This window comes from Xenopus laevis, chromosome 1S (genome assembly GCF_017654675.1).
Source record: "Xenopus laevis strain J_2021 chromosome 1S, Xenopus_laevis_v10.1, whole genome shotgun sequence".
In the NCBI taxonomy this organism is placed as follows: domain Eukaryota; kingdom Metazoa; phylum Chordata; class Amphibia; order Anura; family Pipidae; genus Xenopus; species Xenopus laevis.
In genome coordinates this window covers 94,773,683-94,790,899 of record NC_054372.1, presented here as the reverse complement: position 1 = coordinate 94,790,899, position 17,217 = coordinate 94,773,683, and the positions used below count along the sequence as shown (strand labels likewise).

At 37.9% G+C, this 17,217-nt stretch overlaps 1 protein-coding gene across 2 annotated transcripts in view; it reads right to left on the bottom strand.

The window, feature by feature from the left end:
* rab3a.S (RAB3A, member RAS oncogene family S homeolog) overlaps nucleotides 1-17,217 on the bottom strand; it is a 32,938-nt gene that overhangs the window by 2,730 nt on the left and 12,991 nt on the right. Inside the window, exons 2-4 of one of the 2 annotated variants that reach the window (XM_018243656.2) lie at nucleotides 10,076-10,303; nucleotides 3,554-3,672; nucleotides 1,821-1,945 (exon numbers count right to left, since the gene is read on the bottom strand). In XM_018243656.2, the coding sequence (XP_018099145.1) occupies nucleotides 1,821-1,945; nucleotides 3,554-3,672; nucleotides 10,076-10,303 (472 nt within the window). Of the gene's footprint in view, nucleotides 1-1,820; nucleotides 1,946-3,553; nucleotides 3,673-10,075; nucleotides 10,310-17,217 lie in introns of those variants that run through there. The other variant, XM_018243655.2, reaches the window with a different exon arrangement.

Here is a 17,217-nt window from a genome sequence, read left to right as displayed (position 1 = left end):
AAAAATGTGCAATATGCATCACAACAAAATTAGACAACAGAGCTATTACATCAATACTTAGTTGAGCCTCATTTTGCAAATGTAACAGCCTCTAGACGCCTCCTATAGCCTTTGATGAGTTTCTGGATGGCGGTATTTTTGACCCTTCGTCCATACAAAATCTCTCCAGTTCAGTTAGATTTGATGGCTGCTGAGCATGGACAACCTGCTTCAAATCATCCCATAGATTTTCGATGATATTCAAGTCGGGGGACTGTGAAGGCCATTCCAGAATATTTTACTTCTCCCTCTGCATAAATGCCTTTGTAGATTTCCAAGTGTGTTTAGGGTCATTGTCTTTTTGGAATATCCAACCCCTGCGTAACTTCAACTTTGTGACTGATGTTTGAACATTATCCTGAAAAATTTGTTGATATTGGGTTGAATTCATCCGACCCTCTACTTCAACAAGGGCCCCAGTCCCTGAACTAGCCACATAGCCCCACAGCATGAACCTCACCCAAATTTGACAGTAGGTAGCAGGTGTTTTTCTTGGAATGCGGTGTTCTTCTTCTTATGACCAATTAACTAAATTTTTGTCTCATCAGTCCAAAGCACTTTGTTCCAAAAGGACTGTGGCTTGTCTAAATGAGCTTTTTCTTACAACAAGCGACTCTGTTTGTGGCGTGAGTGCAGAAAGGGCTTCTTTCTCATCACCCTGCCATACAGATGTTCTTTGTGCAAATTGCATTGAATTGTAGAATGATGTACAGATACACCATCTGCATCAAGATGTACTTGCAGGTCTTTGGAGGTGATCTTTGGGTTGTCTGTCACCATTCTCACAATCCTCCGCATATGCTGCTCCTGTATTTTTCTTGGTGTGCCAGACCTGGGTTTTACAGCAACTGTGCCTGTGACCTTCCATTTCCTGATTACATTCCTTACAGTTGAAACTGACAGTTTAAACCTCTGAGATAGCTTTTTGTAGACTTCCCCTAAACCATGATACTGAACAATCTTTGTTTTCAGATATTTTGAGAGTTGCTTTGAGGATCCCATGCTGTCAATCTTCAGAGGAGAACTGAACAGAAGCACAACTTGCAATTGGCCACCTTAATTACCTTTTCTCATGATTGGACACACCTGCCTTTGCAGTTCAAGGCTTAACAAGCTAATCCAACCAATTTGGTGTTGCCAGTAATCAGTATTGAGCAGTTACATGCATTCAAATTAGCAAATTACAAGGGTACACACATTTTTTTCACAGCCAGTTTTCACATTTGATTGAATTGAATTTCATACAGCTGAATACTGCTTCACTAAAAATATTTGTTCAGAAAACACCCCAGTACTCAGATGTTCCTGGGAAATGAAAGACATACCACTTATCTTTTTTGTTGAAAGTGGAGTAAATCATTATGCAGGCTGAGAGGTGTTCCCACACTTTTTCATATGACTGTACATAATGTACTTTTATGTACTGTACAGTGCTGGGGTTCCTTAACAGCACTTTAAAAATAAAGTTATACATAATTACATACTGTGCCAGTTCCAAAACGGTTTTGAACTATTACAAGAAGGAATCCGCACAGTATAAAAATGTTTCCATAACAATGGATCTTGGGAAAGTCGAAAGTTGTAATGGAAAGTACTCCAAGTTTCAGGGCTTCTTGTCCATGGTACCAAGTTAGTGAATTACTAAGGGGTGCCTAAATATTTAGCACACCCACTGAAGTTGGATTCTGGTAGCATAAGTAACAATTCCCTTGAGCAACAAGGTTTTCCCCATAAAGCAAAGCTGTAATACTTCTGCCTTACATTAGCAGCTGCACACTCACCTAGATGCTCTGCCAGTTGCCTTCCTCTTTCAGCAGACACAACTCGTTCATCTTCCATGTCACATTTGTTCCCAACCAGTAAAACCTGTGCATTGTCCCAGGAGTAAGTCTTGATCTGAGTTGACCTGTTTTGCATATTAAACAAAGGGTGGAATGAATTTCCAGATATTGTACAAACATTATATAAATTGAAGAGACTTTGATATCAGTATCAAGGATGTGTTAACCCAACCGTTCCATTACAGTAAAGGAATGCATAGTTAAAAGAATAGTTCATTAACTATATAGCATCCCCAGATACCTTTATGCTTCATTATAAGATTTAACTCAAGACACAAAACTGCTCACAAAAGGGAATGATTCAATGTATTAACACTGAAAGCCAATGTCACACACTGAGACAATCAGCCCAAGGCCAAGCATTTATTGTATAGTCTGGCAAGAAATGTACTCACTTTGCAAAGCCCTATGCTCCACAAAGGTAACTTCATATAGGCCCTGTGAGGAGTTTTTGTCCATTAAAAAAAAAGGTACTGTACTCCAATGCACACAGAACGTTGTCTGGTCAGCCTGTCCATAGGAAAATGAACAGAAAATAAAATATTAACAGCGCCATAATTTCTGTTTCCTAGTCACTATCCGTGGCAGCATTCACCAACAGGTTAATCCTTTGACTTGGCTGATGAACAGAAATTCCCACCAACACTTTAAGGAGAAACTGTTGGGTCTAGGTCTCTTGGTCTGTGTACCCAAGCTGTATATTTGAGGGTGGCTAATTATTGGTGAATGTTGCCATAAAAGGTGCCCAGGAAACAGAAATCACGGTAAATGTGAATATTTTCCTGCTCGCTTGTGGCAGCTATTCTCCAATGGGAAACAGGGCATTACAGTTAACTAGGGATGCACCGAATCCACTATTTTGGATTTGGCTGAATCCCAGAATCCTTCGCGAAAGATTCGGCCGAATACAGAACCAAATCCTTCCTTGTTTTGTGCCAATTAGTCACGCGATTTCCCTCCCAGTCCCTAATATGCATATGCAAATTAGGATTATGATTTGGTTCGGCCGGGCAGAATCCTGCTGAAAAAGGCCGAATCCTGAACTGAATCCTGGATTCGGTGCATCCCTACATTTAACCAAGCGATAGCAAAAGAAAGTGGAGATCAGGATACATGTGCTTGCAAGAATACTATAAGGGTAATTTACGAATGCTCAAAAATGAATGCAATGAAGGGACTTTGCCTGTTGTGCCTGGAACATCAATGGGATAAATAAGAAGAACTGGACACTTAAGGTGGCCATAGACATAACAATTATGATCTTTCTTTGAAAAGATCGTTCCAAGAAAGATCGTTTGTTTCAATACACACATGTACAGCTGAATCATCAGATATACAGATAGAAACAATAGAATTCTACCTGTATCTGACAATTTAGCACTAACAATGTCCGCTGTTTGGGTGTCTTCAAAGGCACCCGACCAAAATATTCAGGCCAGCCCGATCGGCAACCCGACCGATATCGGTCATCTTTTTTCCCACCATACACGCACGCGAATATCGTACGGAAATTTGATTTGTACGATATAATCTGTGTGTTTATAACCACCTCTAGAGTAACAACAGTTTGGGGTGGAGGTCTCTGTACTAAAGACTTCTCACACAGATGACAATAAGTGAATGAACACACAACAGTGAGACCAGCATTCCTCACAAGCAATCCAAACACTCACCAGTCCTGGACAGCATTGAATGACTCCTCATTTGTGATATCATACATCAGAATGAATCCCATGGCCCCTCTGTAGTAAGCTGTGGTTATTGTCCTGTACCTCTCTTGCCCTGCTGTGTCCTGAAAGAAAATACTTCAGCCTCAGATACAGTTCATGCAAAGAAGTATCAGAAGGTATTTTTATACATGGGGACATTTAATATATATATTTTCATTAGTAGTGAAACTAGTTTAAAGAGAAAGACATTTCACACCCCAAGTAATTATAATAACCAGATACCCCAGACTGGTGTACTTCTGTAAGAGCACCGCATTGCAATCTTCTTCTTCTGCAGCTCTGGGCTGCCGAGTTAAAAAGCCAACTTTTGCTTAAAGAAGAAGCAAAAAAGACATAGTGCTTGCACAGAAGCACCCCAGGCTGGCTCTCCTAACAGGTAAGTATTCATAATGCCTGTTGTGGGGTGCCCAACATTTAGTATTTCTATGATCTAAAGTACTCTGGTGTAAGCGTGAAACATGATATGGATTTGAGAGGATCTGTAACACTGCATAATATGGTAGTGTGTGCCAGTTAATTACATTTTAATTTAAGGGGTTCTAAACCTTAAAGTGACCCGAGCATCATTTTAATCTGCATTTCTTTATTTTGGAATTTCAACAGCTGTCTGGTTGGTAGGGTCCCATATACTCTAGCAACAAGCTAGCAGACTGGAAGTCATAATGAAAGACAAATGGAACAATACCTTTATAAAAAATGAAGCATAAAAGGTTACAATAACATTATAATAGGCTGCACAGAGAAAGTTTTCCTTGCCAAGGTCCAAGATGCAAAGGCACTGACAACCTGGTATCTATTTAAAACAGTGGCTTGATAGAGGAAGTATAGTGTGGCAAATAATTCTAAAACCATTAAAAAAAATAAAGGCCAACTAAAAAGCCCAGAATCCTCTGAGATCCTGAGTATTCGATAATACCAAAAATTATCATTGGAAGCTTATGTGGCTACTTGGCAGGTATCAGGTACAGGATCCATTATCCGAAAACCCGTTATCCAGAAAGCTCAAAATTTACGGCCATCTCCCATAGACTCCATTTTATCAAAATAATCCAAATTGTAAAAATTATTTCCTTTTTCTCTGTAATAATAAGACAGTACCTTGTACCTGATTCAAACTAAGATATAATAAATCCTCATTGGAAGCAATACCAGCCTATAGGGCTTATTTAATTAATGTTTACATGATTTTCAAGTAGACATAAGGCATGAAGATCCAAATTATGGAAAGATCTGTTATCCGAAAAGCCCCAGGTCCCAAACATTCTGGATAACAGGTCCCATGCCTGTAGTTAACTGTAGGTGCTTGCCTTGTGGCTCAGGTTGGGTTTGGTGAAACACTTTGCTCTATTTCTCTCAAATCCTTTACTCATCCTCAATTCTGTCCTCCCTACTATGGGGAATAACTTTATTTATGAACACAGCACTTCCAGATTGTAGGGGTCAGGCAGCTGGTAAATATTATATTTTGGGCCCTAGCCCAGCCAATTAGACCTGTGCTTAAAGCATGGGCAGTGATAGGTAGGCAGTGTTATATAGATATATAAAAAATACAGTGCTGCTAAAACATAAAAGGTTGTGAATCTCACATTCATATTCCTGCCTTGCAGAGGAAGCCCATTAACAACTTTTTCCCAAGTGTTCTTTTCTCTTACATAATAACCACCAATTTCTCTGCAATTCAGCTTTCTCTGTCTGTCTGGAAAATGACTAATGTGCTATAATTGATGTCTAATGGAGAATGTCACAACAGCTATGACTACTGACTGACAGAGTTATCTCCCACCGACTGTGTGTGTTCGGCAGTTTGGATTCTCATAGATGGAAGCCTGTTGTTATACTGAGGATTAAACACATATTTGTAGCTTGCCACCTATTAGGTAAATAAGAGGAATGGGTTCATTTGGCAAGGCCACTGAGATCTAATTCCCGTGACACTTTCTTTCAACTATTCTGCTTCAGGCACCAGAAAAAGAAGGCTGAGAGCTGTGAGGGACACAGGGTGCCTGAATGATTCCACATACAGCACAAAATTTAAATAGCAAAGATTAACATTTCTGTCCCTAGGAATGGCTGCTCCAATTGGAGAGGACCATAGTATGATCTGCCATCTCTAACACATGTTCCTCTGAATCATGTTCATTTTCTTCTATCCTTTTTACGGGTGCTTCGATTTTTGTGTTTCTTATTTTAAGATTGTTATTTAATCAGATGGCACCATTCCACCATACATGAATATAGTTATCATCTAGTCCTCATATAGACTCAAAGGGCACACGGTCAGATTCGGGGAGATTAGTTGCCTGGTGGCAAATCTCCACTTCTTCGATGGCGCTTGGAGCATTTCGTTTTTGAAATCACCCAAAGTTTCCACGTGAGGCTACTTCGGAAAACAAAGTGCACCGAGTGCCGTCCCGCCAGCGATTTACATTATAGCCGGCGGGAAGGCAGTTCGGGGAGATAAGTCGCCTCGAAGAAGAGGAGGTTTGTCGCCGGGCGACTAATCTCCCTGAATCTGACCGGTGAAGTGGTCGACCAAAGTGGTGAGCAGCTGTATCAGAAACAATTCCAATAATGGGGGCAAGAATCCACAAAGACCAAACTTTTATTGGCAACTTCCCACCATAATGAATGGATTCTTATTCTCACTTCTTTCCCCATCTTCTCTTTCCTACACTATCTGACTTTTCTCCTTCTTTCTTTTACATTTTTTGCTTTTCTTTCCCACTTTCCCTTTTGATTGTTCCATCTCTCCCTCAATCTCATTTTGCTCTTCTGCTTCCCTTTCTTAATGCTTTCTGGTTTTCTTTTCCCATTTCTCTTTCACTCTGCCCTGCTTTATGGTTTCTTTTATGCTCTTACGTTCGTTCTGTTGCTCCTTCATCATTAGCTCTTTCGGTTTTCCAATAACTTCTGCTTACCCCACACCTTTACCTTTCGATGTCCCTTATGTTGATTTATGTCCACACTTTTTTTAACATTCTCAACTTTCATTGTCTTGCCTCTCATCCCCATTAAAAGAAAACATGTCCAGTTCCATTCTGGACTATTTAGATGAGAGGATTTATGCAGCGTGTGACATTGAACAACCTTGGAAAAGAATTTGTTAGCTGTTGCTGTAACAGCCTCAAGGCCGATTTACCATTTAAGATTAAAGTATCACTATAGCTCTAGAATATACTGATAGCATCTGATTTATTGATAAGATAAGAGACTTGGGCAGAATGAAATTAGAAAGCTAAGAACAACAACATAGCCTCCCCAAGTGCATGCATCTCCCTCAGTTTCTGCTAAAGCTGACAACAAAGAGCTCTTCTATAGTTTGGTTATCTCACCACTGCTATCTATGTATTAGGATGAAGAAAAAACAGAGTTACTGGTAACAGCTACTTGTAATGGCTTCAAAATAGACAATAGTGATATTTGGCATTACGAAGACACGGGGAGGCCCATTTATTAAAGGTCGAATTTAGAATTCATGCGAGTTTCTCTAAACTCTATTAAATTCGAATATACTCGAAATTTGACTGGGGGATTACTAATGTAAAAAAAAAAAAAACAAATATTGAAAACTCTTGACGAATTTTACCGACTCGAAAACTTGAATCGAATTTGTCTAAAGGCTACTAACATGTCGGCGGGTTTTAGGTGGCAAATAGTCAAATTTGAGTTCTTAAAGGGCCAGACTATGATAAATCTTGAAATTGAATTTGAATTACAACTCAAATCGAGTTTGGATAATTCACAATTCGAATTTGATGTGCTAACAATATCTATGTTCTAATTCTTTGCAAATATAGCATCTGCACACAGTAGTGAATGGTGAAATAAGAGGCTTAGAGCAGCAATGCATAATGAATAGGCAAACATCACTTGTAAATAGATATCACCCCTGCCTGTACAGTTCCAAGATAATGAGTTGATGTCTAGTGTGTACTGAAAAAAATGTGCCAATTAAAGCAGCCAATGAATCCAAGAACCTCCCACAAACCACATGCTGTATCTTCATTAAGTTTTAAAAAGTCCAAAGTTCCCCACATGGAAGAAGACAATAAAGCACACATTCCAGCCTTTGTTACTGTTTGTATACCAGGTTGTATTAAAAAAAAAAAAGTGTTACAGACACATTTAAACAGGTGCTATCTCTCAGTGTCACAAGGATAAATGCTTATGCGACCAGCACTGCCATACAAAAACATTTTGCAAGTTAAACCAACAAAATGTGGCAAAATCCAAGAGGATAAATACTTGTGCAATGCCTTTGAGCCTCTCTTGCAGCATACTTATGCAAATACACCAGGTCTGTAATTCGGAGCATATCAGAAAATAACAACCAATCCGTCCCTCTAGGATCCTATTCCCCTTGTCCTAATCATGGGATGGAGAAATGTGACAAGGAAGCAGATTTTTTTTTTTTTTTTATCATTTTTATTATTTACAAGGGTTGTGTTTTGCTTCAGTTTCTCCATTTCAAAGGCAGCCCTTAATTCATCTTTTATCACAGAGTGCTGTTTGTACCTCATTTGAATACCCCTAATTATCTATTGCTCTTGATTTTCTGGGACAGTCAATTTAACAGGAAATATCACAGATTTCTATAATACAATTGACACATAATTGGGCTTCATAGAGCACTAAGCTTTTCAATGCAACACAATACTGTTCCTAGAGTGTTTGTGGCTCCACCTAATACTATGTGTGCACTGTCCAAGGTTCTGAACAGGAGATCTTTCAACTCAAGAAAATCACCAATTCCCCACTTCTCAGCCCTAGCCACTTCTGGCCTTGGACTCTAAACATTAACTATAAAACTATAAAAATATCTGAGATTCTTATCAGATGTCTTGGTATGTAATTGCTTTTACCAAAAATATAAGATTGTTATGTGACTGTCATATTGCATTCTTTACTTTATTACTAATATGGTGTCTTGATCCGCCAACTACTTGCTATGGGCTGCTACTAAGCCAACAAAATAATTGTGATTTTCACAAAGAAAAAAATAGTCCAACTATACTAAATGTACAACCACCTTACTAAAGGTGCACAGAAGAGCAGCAAATTGTAGCAGTTGAAGCAACTGACTCAGTGGATTACAATTGGATAATACATTTCCTGCAACATTTTTATAATGTGGTCTTTCCTTCATTTCCGATCCCGACTAATTAGTATATTGTCAGCAGAGAAGCAAGGCGGGGGAACTTGGGTACAGAAACAGCTGCTGCCTCTATAGTCTTTATCAGAGCTGTTTGATATATGTAATTAAGTCTGTTATTTCAAAAACTGGTTATTTTTTTGTCCACGTTATTCAGTGGAAAACACATGTAATGTACTGTAATTCTTTACTTTTTGAGGGGCTGGGAAACACAAAAATATAATTTGTTTCCACATTATTCAGTGGAAATTCTTTTACTTTTTTGGGGGCTGGGAAACACCATCAACATTCTTTTGATGTACGTTTGAAGGGAGAATACAGCACCAACCACCGTATCATAGAATTATCATTTATCTGCACAATAACTGCAAATAGATCATTTACACCTCTAGGGTTGCTTATCTCTGTTTTAGGGATGCATGGAATCCATACCTTTTGGATTTGGCTGAATACTGAACCTTAATTTCAGATTAGTGCAATAAAAAAATGCACTTGGGAACACTTGCAAAAAGTGCAAGTTTTTCTCCAGATTTCAGCAGAAGCTGGTGAGGTAAAGTTTATCATATAAGGCCTAAAGTAAAAAATGAACTACAATAACCCCTATGAACATAGACCTTATCCATCATATGAAACACAGATGCAAGCCATTCACTGGTGGGCCTCAGAATTAAAGAGACCAGCAATCAGACCCTTAAATCTATGTCTAGGGGCAACTGTGGTCACCCAATGGTATTTACTGTCCCCAACAAGACAGCTTGAGAAACCCACTGGACCAGTATTGTATAACTCAACCCCAATGTACATGTACGGGACCTGTTATCCAGAATGCTCTGGACCTGGGGTTTTCCAGATAATTTGGATCTTCATACCTTAAATATACTAGAAAATCATTTTAATATTATATAAACCAATAGGCTGGTGCTGCTTCCAATAAGGATTAATTATATCTTAGTTTGGATCTTAGTTTGGATCAAGTATAATGTACGGTTTTATTATTGTAGAGAAAAAGGAAATCCTTTTTAAAAATTTGGATTATTTGGATAAAACGGAGTCTATGGGAGACGGCCTTTCTGTAATCCGAAGCTTTCTGGATAAAGGGTTTCCGGATAACGGATCCCATACCTGTACAGATTCAATTTTATCATTGGCTACACTTTTATTTAAAAGAGAACAAAATGTGTAATATTTGGCAGTGTGAACACTGACTTTAAAATACAGGTGCTAGATTTTGTTACTAGGCACAGACCCAAAACAATACAGCTGCAATTAGAGGCATTAACAAAGAGATGTTTCTTGGCTAATTACAGCCTTACCCAGATCTGCAACTTGATTCTTTTGTCGTTCCTGTAAATAGTTTTCACTTTGAAGTCGATTCCCACCGTACTGACAAATGCTGGGGTGAAGGAGTCGTCTGCATATCGGAAGAGAAAAGAGGTTTTGCCCACACTGCTGTTCCCAATAATTAGGATCTTGAACATGTAATCAAAGTTCTGGTCGGAGGACTCTTTCTGGCCATAACGTGAGTCTGTAGCAGATGCCATCTGCATCGAGAGAGAAAGAGAGAGGGAGAGACTGGTGATGAGCGGAAAGAGAACAAAAATGCTGTGTTAACAAGTTATAGGCTCAATGCTATGGCAACCAGACAGCAAGATTTTGGAGTGGGATTAAACATAGAAAGTGACGCAAGAAGATAATCATTTCTCTTATAGGAAAAAATCCTAATCATTGTGATATAAAGGTAAGGGACCTGTTATCCAGAATGCTCGGGACCTGGGGTTTTCCAGATAACTATCTTTCCGTAATTTGGATCTTCATACCTTAAGTCTACTGGAAAATCATGTAGACATTAAATAAACCTAATAGGTTGGTTTTGCCTCCAATAAGGATTCAATATATCTTAGTTGGGACCAAGTACAAGGTACTGTTTTATTATTACAAAGAAAAGGCAAATCATCTTACATTTTTTTGAATTATTTTGATAAAATGGAGTCTATGGGAGACAGGCTTTCCGTAATTCAGAGCTTTTTAGATAAATGGTTTCTGGATAACTGATCCCATACCTGAAATATATATAGTGCAAATGCTCCTCTCTCACTTTATTAAGTATGTGCACAATTGCCATTTGCCTTTAGTGACAACCATATATACCCAAGCAAATCCAAACTTTCAAGATTAAAACAAGGAGGCATGAAATGTCGAAAATATCGGAAAAAAGTGAAACAGGCTGTCAGTGACAAAGCAACCTTTTTGAATGAAGTCAAATTGTGTCATTTTACCATTTTTTAATTTAAAAATAGGCACTCGCTGGAAAACATATAGTATAACTCTGCTAACATATTATTGTTCTTCATAGCTAAGGGGGACGTTCTGCTCACCACTATGTGGATTTTTAAGTGATATAACTGCTTCAATGTGACTATATCATTTAAATGATAAAAAAATATAGATTCCCAGAGGCTGATGTAATTCATGTAAGCAGAGAAACATATCTAAAGGGCCAGTAAATGTAAAGAACTGTGCAGCATTTTGTCTTTGAACACTATCTACCCCCCCCCCCCCGCCCCACCAACCTCATCTCTATGGCCAGTTGCTATAAAAGATACATCCTTGCTTCAGAAAGTCAATGGGAACTGGTAACTAGATCTAGCAGCAGAGCTGGGTTTTGAATAACAGTACATTATACAAAGTGTGCGTAGCGGAGAAAGAACCTTCCCACAAAGGCATTTAGTAACAGTTACTAAATGTGTCTCCATCTGATACATTGCTTTTTTCATCCTTTTTTTCTGAGGGTACTCAGATTATGTCTGGAATGCAGTTTTATTAGGCGTAATAATATGCCTCACATTCATTGATTTTTTTTTTATTTGTAACAAGACCGTTCATTTTATCAAGGGGCAGAATAAAAAACCCAAGTATAAGGCAAATGTCAATATTTATGAGCAGTCTTTTCTTAAAAAAGAAGGTTTGTCATTGAACTCCATATTAGTCATTGGTTAACTTATATATACAAGATATAGCTTACAAAAAAATGGTCAGAGAAGACTTTGGGCAATCATAAATATATGATTAACTGTGCATGAATAATTCATTTTCACATATTAATCATGTAAGTTATGCTTTATGCCCAAGAGGAAAAATACCCTGTAAATGATTTAATTTTGTATAAATGGAAATGCCCAACAGTGATAAGCAAATGGAACTTAAAACTATCCTGTTGTCCATGGCAAGACACCCTTATATGCAGGCTGGCAGGGTTAAAAGCGAGTGGAACTGGTTTTGAGTACATAGGTAGATCAGCTCCAACCAGTCAATATCAGCACCAATAGACCCATGTATGCTCCTGGTTGGTGGCACGGATAAAGTTTCATTTTCACCACCTATGAGTGCTGCTGAAATACTTTAACGTGCATGATTCTCTACCCTGTGTAGAGGAGGCCACAGCTTTGCACACGACGCTTCAAAAACCTCAATCAAGCATAAGGGGCCCATTAACTAACAATTGAATTTCCTTTTTTTACCACAAATTGTAAAAAAAAAAATGGTGGTTTTCCTATAGTTCTAAAAATTCAAGGTTTAATAAGTGTAAAATCCATGAAAAAGGCAAAACGTTGGCAAGTAAAAGTTGTTGAGATGTATAGAAGTCAACGGGAGTTGCAATGATCCTTTCGGACCATTTTTAAACCAGAATTTTAGTTTTCAGATTTTTTTTCACTACGAACTGTCCGAAAGACTGAATTTTTAGAGGTTTTTGAAGGTATTCATATTTGGTTTTTTTCTGGATAGTTCAGCACTTTTTTCATTCATACTTTTTAGAATAGGAACTTTTAATAAATTCAATGACAATCCTTGTGAGTTTAGTTGTGGGTTGAATAACCTCTAAAACCACTGAAATCCAACCTTTAATAAATAAGCCTCCAAGTGTAAGACTGTTATTGCACCAATAGACACAAGTAAAATACATTTTTAACAAACCAGTGTTTTTTAGCCCAAGGAAGAGGTCCTTGGACTAAATTTGCACAGGGGTCTATGGGCCTCAAATTATATAATTAGTTCCGAATGTATATGCAACCCTGCTTTATTTCACAGTTTCCATATAGCATGAAAGGAAACATTAAAAAAAAGCAAATATCTACAGAAGACGACAAAGCATTACTGATTAAAGACAGAGCACTGTGTTCAGTTCCATAGAGATGTATTGCTAATATTCCCCAGCCCACTAGAAAGCTTGGCTGTCATGATCCATTGCAGAAATCCAGAATATTCATTTGCCTTAGAGAAGACCATGCAAGTTTCATAGAGTATTTTTAGCTAATGTGATCAAAGCAAGGGAACCCATGCACTGTTAAATATTCAGCATCCCAGTTGCATGCCTGAATGAGTTTTTTATTTTCACAAAGCTATTGAAATTTGGCAATATAAAGACAACACAGCCAGAAATAGCCTGCTTTGACATTATAGACTACAGGCCTGTTAATCATAAAGTTTAATACATGAAGACATAATTGTCCATCTTTCCATACAATTTCTTCCCATCGCTTTGAGGAGGTAGCTTTTTTGTTGTATGTTGATTTTACTTTAATCCTTCCACAACAGATTAACAGTTCATTTTTGCACATAGATATTGCTTCTCAATTCAACATGAACACTATATTATCTAAACTAGTGGAGTGCCTAACCAGAGGAACAATTAAATATAAAGATTTAGCAGCAAGCCAATGCCCACTTCAATGCCACGATTATCAATCCAATCCACCAAATTGAGCCTATTTCGTCCAGCATACTGACTTGTCCAATTACCAAATGCAGAAATGGTTTAGATACATGGCAATTAAAGGAAAACTATACCACTGAACAATGTAGGTCTCTATAAAAAGATATTGCATAAAACAGCTCATATGTAAAACCCTAATTCATGTAAATAAACCATTTTCATAATAATATACTTTTTTTAGAAGTATTGTGTAATCATAAATAGAAAATTGCCATTTTAAAAAATAATGGCCACCCCCATGGTGCACACAAACAAACCAGACACAGAGTTGTGTCTTTTGCTTCCACACTTCTTCCTGTTACAGTTAGAGTTGTAGTATTTCTGGTCAGGTGATCTCTGAGGCAACACAGATATTGTCACGAAATGGTGGTTCAAGGCAAGAGATGTAAAAGGGCAATATTTAGTTAAATATATATTCCATTTTGTATATACCAAATATATATAAAAAAAAATATATATACCAGATTCTTTAATATGTCACTTAATATGATATAAGCTATCTATTGCTTAAATATTGTAGGCAAGATAAGCATGTATTCAGTCAACAAATTCCTTGCCCTGGATTGATAAAAAGCCACAAACATGTACAGATACGCTTGATGTGCCACTTGAGTAACCACATTCACATGAATCAATAGGAAGGTCACACAACGGCTGCAAGCTGTGACGAAAAAATAGGTTGAAAACCTCACGTTTCTTGTCTGTGTGATAGGTTCCAGTGATAGGTTTGCCTCTTGCATTGGTTGACAGCTAGTATCTCTTCATGTAAGCTGTATTGAGCAACCATACCCATCTTGTACCATGGGAAGTAGTCTGGTGAGGAGTTAGATCCATTCAATGAGATGAAACCAACATACAGTTATTTAAAGGTGGCCAGTTAGGCATAAAATGGTAGAAGTTATTTTTTATGCCAATATCAGGTTTGTACATTGAGTCTCAGGTTGCCAGGTTTGAGCACTCAGCATTATTATGTTTGTGCATGTTATCACTAGGAGATTCCCATCACATATAATATTGTTAGTCTGACACTGTCCATTAGGCACCAAGCACAGGGGAGTATATTGTAGTATTTAGCATACTTCACTAGATTATACATTTTTTTCTGAACTTCTCTGTAGTGTTTGGCACTCCCACTCAAGTGACATTTGTATAGAATGTGAGACGAACATCAACAGTGGTACAGGTATAGGATCTGTTTTCTGGAAACCCATTATCCAAAAATCTCAGAATTAGGGGAAGGCCGTCTCCCATAAACTGAATTATAATCAGATTTTTAAAAATGATTACCTTTTTTTCTGTAATAATAAAACAGAACTTGTGCTCGATCCCAACCACGATACAATGAATCCTTACTAGAGACAAAACAATCCTAATGGGTTTATTTAATGTTTACATTTTTTTTTAAAGACACAAGGTATGGTGATGCAAATTCCTTATCTGGAAAACATCAGGTCCCGAGCATCCTGAATAACAGATCCCATACCGGTCATATGAACAGTAGTTTTACTTGGTAAACTAGGATTAAGGAATCTATCAAATTAGCCCATGGAGATATTTGTTGTTTATTATTATTCATCTATATTATTTACTTAATCCCCAAGAAAATATAAACATCCCAGTTCTGTAACCTGTTACTTAATAAAACTCCACTAAATACTTGAGGCCTGTATAAAGTCAAGCTGGCCATATAAGGGCCGACACAGCCACTCCAGACCCACCAACACAATGGGCTAAATTAGATTTTCATAGGCACTAATAAGATCCCATTGTTGGTTTGGGTGACAAGCGATCACATTATAATGTTGACATTGACCATATTGCATTGTTGATGCAGTTCTTGTCTAAGGGGTCTCCATATGCCCCAAATATAACCAAATTGTTGATACTGGGCCAAGGTCACCTAATCAATATTTATATTCTTCTCTCTAAAGCTGGCCATACACATGCCAATAAAAGCTGACGACAGACCGAATCGGCAGCTTATTGGCCCGTGTGCGGGGTCCTCCGACAGGCTTCCCCAATCGGTTTCTGCCCGAAAGTCGGCAGCTGTCGACCAGACAGGGGTAAAAATCCCATTGGATCACGGACCACATCTGTTCGCTGATGCGGTCCCACAATCCGACCGCCCATATTATCAGATCAGGGCCCTCATTCAGATCAGCTCAATATCGCCCATCTCAAGGTGGGCATATCGGGAAGAGATCTGCTCATTTGGCGAAATCGCCAAACAAGCAGATCTCTATGTGTATGGCCACCTTTAGTCATCACACTCTGATGTCAATGTGCCTAAATGTGTCTTCAGTTGAAAAATTCTGCTTGATAAAGCAACAATCTCAGCTGATACCAATTTCTCCTAGAAAATGAACCTTTGCTAAGCATCTACTAGGCTTAACTCACATAACCTGGCCATAGATGGATCCTTTGATCTCTCTGTGCCTTAAATATTTATGTTTGACTGGACACTTTTGAATGTAAGTTTATGAATAGTTAGTCAGATATGGTTTAAGTGGGATGTTTACAGATAATTCATCACATAAGTTAAGGCATTACTGATATGGAACCTGGTGAAAATGCTGGTGACCCAGGGTTTTCTGCAGAACAGATCTTTTTGTAACTTGGATCTTCATACCTTATGTTTACTAGATCATGTAAACATTAAATACACCCAATAGGCTTAATTATACTGTAGTTTGGATAAAGTACAAGGTACTGTGTTATTATTACAGAGAAAAAAAGGAAAGAATTGGATTATTGGGATAAAATGGAGTCTATGGGAGAAGGCTTTCTGGATAAAGGATCCCATACCTGTACTTAATTGGGCAATAGCACATGTGGTATTTTCTCCACCAGCATTTATCAGCTGGCAAAGAAGCATGCAAAGGTCTGTGCTGCCTGCTTGTACACATGGTTCTTGGCCTGTAAACACAAAGTCAAATGGTATAGGCAGCGGCATCTTTAGGTATCCAGCTTATATTTAAAAAAAAAAAAAAAAAAATTCTGCTGCTGCAGTCACGGAGCAAAATGAATGGGGTTGACTAGTAAATGTATGGTATTCTGTGTACAAATCCATTAACAAAATGGAAAAAGAAAAAAAAAACCCGGCTGAGCTGCAACCTAAATATAGAAATGATGGATTATGTTTTCTTGTTGCAGAAAGCAGATACTCTTGACAGTGAGGGGTCAAATCAAAGACATTACAAAAAGCGATAGGACTGGAAATAGAAGATATATTTCTATAGTCGTTTTGATTAACCAAGGTTATGAAAATCTCGGATCTGGGAAAACAAGATGGGCATTGTAGGAGGCAGTTTTAGGTGGTAGAAAATGATTAACAAATCTTAAAGAGATACGGACACCAGAAAATAGCCTTTTTTATATCATATCATTGTCTTTGAATAAGATTTATAGTTTTGCCATAAAGGTATTTGCCTGATGCTTTTACATGACCTTTCTTCCCCCCATGTTCCTCTTTAATGGGGTTGCCATATTTGTGCAGCAGTAGTTCATTAGCATTAGTAACAGGCAGGTTAAGAAGGCATAGTCAGGTTGGCAAAACAGTCAGGTTTAGGAAATGATCAACATGAACTATAGGTAACTTTTAATGTAAATGAATATTTCTAAAAATATCACTATCACTTTAAGGGTGCTTGCATGATTCTTGTGAACCGTAATTAAACAAATACA